The sequence below is a fragment of the Panicum virgatum genome, chromosome 2K (assembly GCF_016808335.1).
Source record: "Panicum virgatum strain AP13 chromosome 2K, P.virgatum_v5, whole genome shotgun sequence".
Taxonomy (NCBI): domain Eukaryota; kingdom Viridiplantae; phylum Streptophyta; class Magnoliopsida; order Poales; family Poaceae; genus Panicum; species Panicum virgatum.
The window spans coordinates 65,938,304-65,948,801 of NC_053137.1; the positions used below are offsets into that span (position 1 = coordinate 65,938,304).

At 52.7% G+C, this 10,498-nt stretch overlaps 3 protein-coding genes across 3 annotated transcripts; all 3 read left to right on the top strand.

Annotated features, from left to right (window-relative positions):
* The first annotated feature begins 162 nt into the window (after window positions 1-162).
* LOC120695600 (disease resistance protein Pik-2-like) lies at window positions 163-1,050 on the top strand. The gene has a single exon (XM_039978806.1). It carries the CDS (start codon window positions 202-204, stop codon window positions 1,048-1,050), a length of 849 nt encoding a protein of 282 aa, XP_039834740.1. The 5' UTR covers window positions 163-201.
* Window positions 1,051-3,563: 2,513 nt separating this feature from the next.
* On the top strand, window positions 3,564-5,765 carry LOC120694694 (disease resistance protein RGA5-like). The gene is made up of 2 exons (XM_039977897.1): window positions 3,564-5,165; window positions 5,457-5,765. Exon 1 carries the CDS (start codon window positions 3,712-3,714, stop codon window positions 5,140-5,142), a length of 1,431 nt encoding a protein of 476 aa, XP_039833831.1. The 5' UTR covers window positions 3,564-3,711; the 3' UTR covers window positions 5,143-5,165; window positions 5,457-5,765.
* Window positions 5,766-7,874: 2,109 nt separating this feature from the next.
* LOC120694695 (probable galacturonosyltransferase-like 4) lies at window positions 7,875-9,938 on the top strand. Its single transcript, XM_039977898.1, has one exon. It carries the CDS (start codon window positions 8,257-8,259, stop codon window positions 9,322-9,324), a length of 1,068 nt encoding a protein of 355 aa, XP_039833832.1. The 5' UTR covers window positions 7,875-8,256; the 3' UTR covers window positions 9,325-9,938.
* Window positions 9,939-10,498: the final 560 nt, after the last annotated feature.

The window sequence follows — 10,498 nt, forward strand, 5'->3', positions numbered from 1 at the left end:
GAAATTCTTAAGAATTTTATAGAGTACGATCTACGATGCTTCGTTCCAAAGGTTCTGAACGAAACTGTGTGTACGATTGATATATTTTAAAATTCATATTTTTCATTCGTCGCAAAAGAGGCTTCGGTCAACGGAGTGCAGACTGGGGGGGGGGGGTGAGGTTGTGGGGTTGTTATTCTTTAGCTTGCAGATGCGGTAACCATGCTGTCCCTGTCCATGCATCACCACCAGTTGAATCGTGCTTCTCTCCACCTGTCAGCATCCTCGGTTTCTGTTTCATTTTTCTTTCATTCCAACTTGTTCTTGGATCCAATTATCCAAATCTACTCCCAAATTTCTAGATCCGCTGGTAATGTGAGTCAGAGGAGGAGAGGGGAGGATCAATCGCTTGAAAAGGAGGAAGATCGGAAGATGGGAGGAGTTGGGGAAAATATCATGGTGAGCGCCTTGACGGGGGTGATGAGCCCCGTCCTCGGCAAGCTCACTAAGCTTATAGAGAAGAAGCACACCGAGCTCAAGAAGCTGAGGAAGAAGCTGGAGCAGCTCAGGGAGGAGCTGATGGCCATCAACCTCGCGCTGGAGAAGTACGCTGCTGTCGAGAGCCCGGGTGTGCAGGCGAAGGCTTGGATGGCGGAGATGCGCGAGCTGGCTTACGACATGGAAGACAGCATCGATCTGTTCAGTCACCACGTCGGCTATGAACCGGCTGACACCACCAGAGTCAAGAGCTTCTTCCACAAGAAGATCCGGAAGCTCAAGAAACTACACTACCGCTACAGGTTTGCTGAGGAGATCAAAGAACTCCTTGCTAACGTCAAAGTAGCAGAGGAGCGTAGAAAGAGATACAAGATCGCCGAGGGCAGTTCTAGCATCTCGCACACGGAGATCGACCCTCGGTTACAGGCACTCTATGTGGAGGTGGAAAAACTCGTGGGAATCGAAAAACCAAGCCAAGAGATTATTGTTCGGCTTGTCGACGGGAACCCAGAGGAGCGACGGAGGGTAATCTCAATCGTTGGACGTATAGTTGGCCAGATGGGCCTGGCCTGACGGGCCGGCACTGGCACGGGCCGAAAAAGCACGGTCCAAGAACGGTCCGGCCCGTACCAGTTCGTGCCCGTGCCAGGCCCAGTGCCGTGTCTGGGCCGCGATCGCGGCACGCGGCCCGAGCACGGGCACGGCCCGTTTAAGGCAACAGCACGGGGGCGGCACGGCGTGCTTGGTTGGCACCTTTCCCAATCCCCATCCCTAATCCTAAATCATTTCCCCAATCCCCAATCCTCCACGCGCAGTTGCTGCGCGCCCGCCTTCGCCGGCCGCCGCCGCTTCAGGCCGCCGTCACCCCCGTCCCCTGGCCTGCGCAGATCTACTCTGGCCGCCGCCACCACCCTCGGCCCCCGACCGGCGCAAGTCGTCCCCACCTCCCCGATCGCCGCCGCCGCCACCCTCGACCCCCACCCGGCGCAGGTCGTCCCCACCTCTCCGGTCGCCGCCGTCGCCACCCTCGGCCCCCGGCCGGCGCAAGTCGTCCCCACCTCCCCGGTCGCCGCCATCCGACATCCCCTCCTCCGGTCCTCCCCCTGCACTGCTTTGCGTCGGGCCGCCGGCCACCTCCCCGTGTTTTCTGGGGCTCGGCACGGCATGCCGGCGCCGTTGCCGGGCCGTGCCTGGGCCGGGATGCTGGCACGGCGGCACTACGCGGCACGGCACGGCGGCGCCGCCGTGCCCCGCTGTGCCGTGCTTCTCCGTGCTCGTGCCCGTGCCGTGCCGTGCTCTGCGCATGATGAAAATTTGAGCATGATCAATTGTTTTTCTATTTTTTAGGGTGATACTATAGCTTCGCCCTGCGCATATGTATGCAAAGTTCTGTATTTATTGCAAAAGTGAATCTCACTTCCTAACAAACTTCCTTATAGGTATCTTGTTGTGATTGATGACGTTTGGACAAAGTTAGCATGGGAAACCATACAATGCGCTCTTCCAAAAAATGCGCGGACAAGTAGAATAATCATGACAACACGCAACAACAGTGTAGGTCAGTTCAGCTGCACTTCAGATGAGGGTTTCGTCTATGAAATGAAACCTCTTAGCAGAAGCGATTCTGAAAATTTATTTCTCAAAAGGATATTCCGTGCTGAAGATAAGTTTCCTGTTCAGCTGGAGGGGATTAAAAATGAGATACTTGAAAAATGTGATGGTTTGCCACTGGCTGTTGTTACTCTAGCTAGCTTGTTAGCTACTAAACCGAGAACAAAAGAATGGGAGAGAACACTTAACTCTATCAGTTATATGCATGAAAAAGATAGTGGGCTGGACAAAATGTATACGATACTTTGTCTTAGTTACAACAATCTACCTTGTCGTGGTGTGGCAAACCACAGCCGGGTGGCGGAATGCACACGCCTAAGCCCAGAGAGAGTACTCGGGGGTTAGCTAGGATTAGTTCGATCTCGCTCATGAACACGATGAACACAGCCGGTTTAGAGTGGTTCGGGCCGCCGGAGCGTAATACCCTACGTCCATTGTGTGTTGTATTCCTTTGCCTCGACAGGGTCTGCGAGAGCTTGTGCTGAGTCCAGCGTGCGTCTGTGTGTGCTCTGGAGAGCCTCGAGAGAGTCAGAGGATCTGTGTTCTAGCGGGCGTGTTCTCCCTTTTATATGTCCAAGGTGAGCACGTACACTGAGCGGGGCCCCGATATGTGGATCCGACGATATATTATAAACTACACTTTGGCCTTCAATGCCTCAAATCCGGAGATCTTGTCGTCGGCTTCCGTCGGCTTCCGTGCGTAGCTTCTGACCAGGGATGGTCTTGAGTTGTCCTGTCAGAGTAGAGTCTAGCCTCTGCAGCCGCGCGTCGAGGTCATGATGAAGCGCCGAACTACTGACTCAGTCCCACTGTAGCAGCGTGCACTGTTGCTCCAGTCAGTAGCTGGTCATTATGACTCGTCGCTCATGCGCGTGGCGCTGAGTTTTTAATGCTTGCCTTGGTAACTAACGAGCCGCCTCGGTAACTGGCGATCCACAGTGTGGACTGACAAAAGCTGTCTCGTGCCCAGAGACAGCAGAGCCCGCCTTAACCACTCGCACTTAATGCGGGTGGGTGATGGAGCTTCCAGTGGAAGGCTTGTGCCCGCGCCCGCGTCTGTGTGACATGTGGCGGCTCCGGACCCCTCCCGAGCAGCTAGCTGAGCCGAGAGCTCACGGGGGTCCGGATAGGCACGTGGAGGTCCTGGACTCATCTGCGGGAGTCCGGATGGCACGTGGAGGTCCCGAACCCACCTGCGGGGGTCCGGGTCCGCGGCCACAGGTGCTGAGCATTTCCACCTCTGGGACACGTGGTGACACCGGACCCGTCCCCGAGCGGGAAGCGGGTCCGGGACCGTTGGTCCGATGAGATGGAGTCGGACCCCAGGGGTCCGGCTGCTCAGCTCCTTAGCGGATAACTACACGAGTCTTAGCACAGTAGGAGTGAGTACCCCAGTTGCAGGGTACCGACATACCTCATCATACGAGAAATTGCTTATTGCATCTCAGTACATTTCCAGAGGATCATGAGATTTACAAAAATATCTTGGTGTGGAGATGGATAGCTGAAGGATTTATCACTGAAAAACAAGGTTTTTCTTTGGAGCAAGTTGCCGAGAGTTATTTTTATGAGTTGATAAATAGGAATTTGATCCAGCCGATAACCTTGGTTCCAAGATATGGAATGAATGCAGTAGAAGAAGGGTGCCGAGTCCATGATATTGTACTGAACTTCCTCATCTCTCGATCAGCTGAAGAAAATTTTGTAACTATGTTGGATAACCAGGGTCTTCCATCTTCAGATAGAAGGATTCGTCGGCTCTCTGTCTGGTACAATACAGTACATGCTGTAGCAGTCTTTCGAGGAACCATGAATCTGTCTCATCTCCGTTCAATTAGTATATGCAATGTTGGAGGTTGGACGATGCCTCCTGTTTTGGACCTACCTGTTCTTCGGGTGTTAGATCTAGAGGAATACGATGATTCGTGGATTGTTGATCATGATGGCTTTTTTAGTTTATTTCATTTGAGGCATCTAATGTTCAGTAGAGGTATGCTACCTGCCCAAATTGGGTATCAGAATTTTTATCCTGATTGCATTTTAAGTTTATTTCATCTAAGATATCTGAGGTTCGGTGGAGGACGTGGTGTCATGCTACCGGCCCAAATTGGGAATCTACAGTACCTGCAGACCCTCGATTTAAGTGGAGCTAAAGTAACAGAACTGCCAGGAAGTATTGTTCATCTCAAGCGGCTGATGTGTCTTGTTGGGTACCAACTCATCATGCCAGATGGGTTTGGTAACATGGAATGCCTTCAGGAGTTAGGGAATCTTGATGGCTGCAACTGTTCCATAAGTTTTGGGGAAGATCTAGCACTTCTGAGCAAGTTAAGGGTGCTCCGAGTGACGTTCATGTGGGGCAGCACAACTGATCTGAGAACCAGAAGGGAATCTTTGTTGTCATCCCTCTGCAAACTTGGAGGAAACAGCCTTCGCTGTGTCTACATTTATGACAACGTTGGCGGTGGAGATTGTTTTGTGGATTCATGGTACCCTCCTCCATGCCGCCTCCAAAAGTTTATTCATATCAGTAAATACTTGGGGTTTCCAAAGTGGATTAATTCCTGTCTCTGTGATCTCACATACTTGGATATACTTGTTCAAAAGATGGAGAAGGAATATCTACGTATTCTTGAAGATTTGCCTGCCATTCGTTTCCTATACCTTGACGTGAAGCAAGTCTCAGATGATGGACTCTTCATCAGTCAAGGCGCATTCCCATGTCTAACATGCTTCCAATTCTATAATATCGATGGACCTAGTTTAGTATTTGAAGGAGGCATGCCAATGCTAGAATGGCTTAGGCTCGGATTCGACGCAGACAAAGCACAATCAACATACGGCAGTTTAGACGTTGGCATTGGGCACCTCTCATCTGTCAGACGTATCGGTCTCACCGTCCGAATGATATCTGAAGGTCAAAATGATCCGGTGGAGAAGGCCGTCAAATCTATCATCAATGGCCAAGTACAGATGCTTCCCAACTGTCCCACAGTTGACATCGGATTTAGTAGACGAAGACGAAGTCTGCCGGCAGGCAGAGAAAGGCCATGAAGAAGATGCAATTACGTCTTGTGGTATGTGTACTGTACTATGTCTATGTTGCTTCTGTGGTTTGTGATTGTTGCCAAACAGGGAAGATTGTGTTGCGTTTAGGTTAGCGGAGACATTGTCCTAGCGGAGAAAACAGACAACCACTAGTAGACAAGTTGATTAAAAGGATAGCGAGTTGAAGAGTGAAATTGTTGTCGCATAGGCTGTGTTTGGTCGGGTCTTTTTCTCTTCAGACTGCTTCCTGAATTGGTTGGTTCAGCACATTTCGAGAATCTGCATGTCCGGCAAATGATAATCTCAATGCTTTTGTGCAGAATTCTGTATGTTTCTTGGATTACTTGGGCTCAATTATTTATGATGTTCTGCTTATCCCGGCACTCGAACTGCGCAGCAACGTGAAGCTCCTCAAGACCTCCCTGAAGTCCCAGAGAAAGTGCAGTTACAGAAATCCATCTTGTGACTTCAAAGTACAGAATGAAGGCAAAGAGCTGGATTTCCCCTTTTCTGAAGAAGCTTGCTCCATCTGTCCGGAGCCATGTTATGAATCAAGCCTTCAATTCGGGCTGCTGCAAATTTGCAGTTCATTTTCCTGACGCCTAACAGCGAGTGCAGTGCTACCAAAAGTGTTAGTTTTGACAACTCCAAGATTTAGCTCTCGATGGCATCGGCGCCGTCCTTGTTGTACGCCGTGGCATCGGCGCATCTCCCACGGTCTACGGAGACAGAGAGCGCGTCCACGCCGTCCGCCGCCATGGCCTCCATGGTCATGACGATCTCGGAGCTGTAGCACCCGCGGGTCGTGGCCCGGGCGCCAGAGACCTTAACGGCGTCCTTGAACACTCCTGCCCCGCTGTCCGTTCTCGCCGGCTCCGACGGCCGCGCATCTCCCGCACGGTACGAGCACAATGCCCAGCAGTACGCCTCAAACCCTAGGATTATCTCTTCCCTCCTCCGTTCCGCGGGAGATGCAGGGGTGCCGTGCAGCCAGGCTACCGGATCCACGGCGCTCGTTTGCGGCAAAAAGAATCTGAATAAAAGACGTCTCAGATTTCAGCCATGAAACTGATGGATGCTTCAGACATTAAAAATTGGCAAACTGAAGCCAACGCGTCATCTAAAAGATGCATCTGTTACAAATTGTAATACTGTTCTTAATCTTCTTCAGTTTACCTGATGAAGAAGATTAACACATCGATCGATCTAATGCCTCCAACCTCCATGCTAGATGTTGGCAAATTCTTGCATTGGTACTGTTCTGCATCCATGGGGAATGCATGGATGTCCTGACCCTGATGAAACTCTATAAAGCCTGGAAAAAGGACTGGCCATGGAGCCAGCATGAAGTACTGAAAACTCTGGACCCGTCGATTATTTTGGAGAGAGAACGTCGTCGCGAACGGCAGCCACAAGAGCCCCACATTGCGTCCAAGAAAAAAAGAGCAGATCGAATTGGCCAGCTGCTGCTGCTGCTCGACATAAAAACAAAAGAGAATGAGAAAGCGAGATCTTTCTGAAGAAATCTGATGGTAGCTGGCCTGGGTGCATGAGCATGACTCCACCCTTTCTCCAGCTTGACCAGACGACCGAAGGATTTTATTCTTTTGAAAATTACCGAAGGATTTTATAGACAAACCACTTCCAAGCATATAACTTGAGTCCTTCCTCAGGCAACGTTAGTGGCAATGATGTTCATTAGTTCCTTAAATAAATCGCAGGAAGCTGCATACAGCTGCAATGTCATGACTGGGAAGCACCTTTGGGCATCTGAAAACAGATATTCCTATTCAGGAATAAGGTTTCTTTGGGTGTCGGAAACAAAAAGGCTGTTCTTTCTCTTTCTCTCTTTATTATTTAACAAAAATGGTGTTCTTTCTTTCTTTCTTTCACCAGGTGGTCGATTTGGTTCGCTGACGGATTCATTTTTCTTTCTACAGTGTAAAACAGCATCCAGTTTCTGTGAGTCAGTCGGTTGGATGTCATTGTTTGGTTACTACGCTTGTCGCACACACATTGATTTTTTTCGCGAACGTGCCTGAGCACACGCACTGACTTGGATCGATCAATGTAATTTTTTTTTCCCTCTCTCGTCTTAAATCCTCAAGTCCTCAGTCATCATGAGGTAATTAAGTTAGACCCACACATGGCGATTCGAGCCTTCTCAAGGCTTGATACAGTACCACTAGTGATCCGCGCCAATCATTTTCTTTTACCAAACCCAGAATTAACAGATGGGTCGGTTGTTCTTCGCCAAAAAGAAAAGAAAAGAAAAGAAAAGGCAAAACAAATGGGTTGGTGAACGTGGCGATCGATCGACTGGCGAGTCAACAAGCGAACGGCTAGCTGGTCGTTGGCCGAGCACATCGAGCTGCCGCGTTCACGTATACTAGTACATTCAGTTGTCTCTTCTTCTGAATGTTTTCTGGCTCTGCAACGATATTCCATTCCATTCCATTCTATCTGAACTTCTAAAGTCTGATCGAAGAGGATATATGACAGATGCCAGAAGGTCGGTCGTCAGGACGACCTTCCAACCACCGCTGATGATGGAGAAGAATGGCAGCACCATACATACATGCATGCATGCCACGCTGGCGGTGTTGGCCAACTCGGCTCGACGCGCATGCAAGCTGGACTAACAGCCAGCACGTCCTCCTCCACCAGCCATCCCCGTCAGCTATATAAACTCCGGCCACCCTCCAGCATATGGTTGTCACGGCGGCTCCTCCGTCGATCCAGCAGCTCTCTCGCGCGCGCTCCAATCATCAGGCGGCCGCCGCTAGCTGCCTCCATTTCTTCTTCGTTCCGCCGATCGAGGGACATTGGCAGGCAGGCATGTGGTGAGAATGATTGGGAGGGCTAGAAGATTGGTTGGTTGGTTAGAGCTGCAGAGCATCATGTGGCGGCCGTCAACTGATGGTCGTCTAAGTATAGGCATCAGCTGGTGCGCCTAGGCAGGCGTCGCCTCTCCTGCAGGCGCGCCGGCCCTCCGCGCGCGCGCGTCCGTCCCGCGCCTGCCCAACTTTATCCTCCCCTCCCCGAGCCCCACAAACACCTCCGGCCGGCGCGCGGTGGTGGCGCAAACGCTTGCCACCACCCTCTCCCGGTCCGGTCCCCATGGCGCGGGCCTGGACGACGATGGCGGCCTCCACCGCCCTCCAGCTGGCGCTGCTGCTCGTCGCGTTGGCGGGGGCGTCGGGCATCCGGGTCGACGTCATCCGCCTCCCCTCGGCGCCGGCGTTCCGCGAGGCCCCCGCGTTCCGGAACGGCGACGAGTGCCCGCCGCGGGGCTCCCCGGAGGGCCGCGTCGACGTCGCCATGACGCTGGACGCCAACTACCTGCGCGGCACCATGGCGGCCGTCTTCTCCATCCTGCAGCACACGGCGTGCCCGGAGAACGTCGCGTTCCACTTCCTCGCGGCGGCGCGCCGGCGCCGGGACGACGGGCCGGACCCGGACCCGCTGGCGGCGATCCGCGCCACCTTCCCGTACCTGGACCCCACCGTGCACCGCTTCGACCCGTCGCGGGTGCGGGGCCGCATCTCCCGCTCCGTGCGCCACGCGCTGGACCAGCCGCTCAACTACGCCCGCATCTACCTCGCCGACACGCTCCCCGCCGACGTGCGCCGGGTCATCTACCTCGACTCCGACGTCGTGGTCGTCGACGACGTCCGCAAGCTCTGGTCCGTGGACCTGGGCGGCCACGTCGTGGCGGCGCCCGAGTACTGCCACGCCAACTTCACCAAGTACTTCACCGACGCCTTCTGGTCGGACCCGGAGCTCAGCGCCACCTTCCGCGGCCGCCGGCCCTGCTACTTCAACACGGGCGTGATGGTGATGGACGTGGCCAGGTGGCGCCTCGGCGGCTACACCCGGCGGGTGGAGGAGTGGATGGCGGTGCAGAAGCGGAAGCGGATCTACCACCTGGGCTCGCTGCCGCCGTTCCTGCTCGTGCTCGCCGGCGACATCAAGGCCGTGGACCACCGGTGGAACCAGCACGGGCTCGGCGGCGACAACATGGAGGGCAGGTGCCGGAGCCTGCACCCGGGGCCCATCAGCCTGCTGCACTGGAGCGGCAAGGGCAAGCCGTGGCTGCGCCTCGACTCCAGGAAGCCCTGCACCGTCGACTACCTCTGGGCGCCCTACGACCTCTACAAGGCTGCGGCGACCTCGCTCGAGGAGTGATCGATCGAGTCCAGAAATGGTGGCGCGCGCGGCAAGCGATCGATCGAGCTAGCAGATGGGATGGGAGCGTGTCGAGTCATCCGGAGGGCAGACGACGGCCGCGCCGATCGAGGGGGAGAGAGAGGAAGCTAGCACCTACCAGAGATGATGATGATGATGAGCAGTGCTCAACTAGCGCATGCGCATGCAATGCAACGAACTCCTGCACACTTGGGTTGGGTCTCGTCTCGATCGAGGTGTGCTTGCGTGCGATGCAATGCCAGTGCGGCGAAATCCTATCCGAGTCGGGGTGTGGATGGAAGAAGGGGGGAGCTGGCCGGAGGAAGAAGATGATCCGATCCGAGGGTGATGATCGACGCGATTGCCGAGTAGGAGGGGATCGATGAGCAAGGCCTCCTGTTTTGGGTTCTCACGTACGGACACAATTCGATCGATCGGTCTGCCCTTGGTTGGACTACTCGTCGTGTTTGTATAGGTCATGTGGTCAGTGGGGCTGGGGTGTTTGTAAAGAGATTAGGGGTGGTGCAGTGGGAGAATACACTAACAAAAGCATGTTGTATGTTTGCGTGTACTATACTGAACACACACACACACACACAAAACAGAGAAATCAAACGACGATTCATGTGTTGTATGCTTGAAAGGACGAATCGCCTTATTAGTTGGACAATTCACGAACACAAATGCAGATACAAATAAAAGAGGAACACACTACACATCTCTCCCTTCAACTTCAATGGAAGAATCTTCATCATCTTGGGCTACCAAAATTGATGATAAACGCATTTATCTTCAGGCATTCTTATTCTAATTATCGAAGATTATTGGGGGCAGAGGAAGAGACTCCATCCTTAAGCAGGTTCACCACCATGTCTTGTTCTTATTCTGCATTTGTCTCCATTCAGCTTAAAGGTACATGTTCAGTACATCATCACATTCTTACAGCTCTATGAACCATACGACAGCAAGCCCAAACACAACAATACCTAAACCCTTTCTCAGTGTGTCCATTCAAATGAACTGTAACAAGAAAAGAAAAGAAAAGGACAAAAAATAGGAGAAACACCTAAAATGAAGAATTCACAGTCCATAGTGTTAAATCTTGGAAGGTATACAAATTAGGTGTCAAATAATAAAAGGTGGGCGAACTGAGACCCTTATACTGAAATTTCTC

Excerpts from the sequence above, each read along its gene's own strand:
- LOC120694695 (XM_039977898.1), top strand. The coding sequence starts at position 8,257 with ATGGCGCGGGCCTGGACGACGATGGCGGCCTCCACCGCCCTCCAGCTG.
- LOC120695600 (XM_039978806.1), top strand. The coding sequence starts at position 202 with ATGCTGTCCCTGTCCATGCATCACCACCAGTTGAATCGTGCTTCTCTC.
- LOC120694694 (XM_039977897.1), top strand. The coding sequence starts at position 3,712 with ATGAATGCAGTAGAAGAAGGGTGCCGAGTCCATGATATTGTACTGAAC.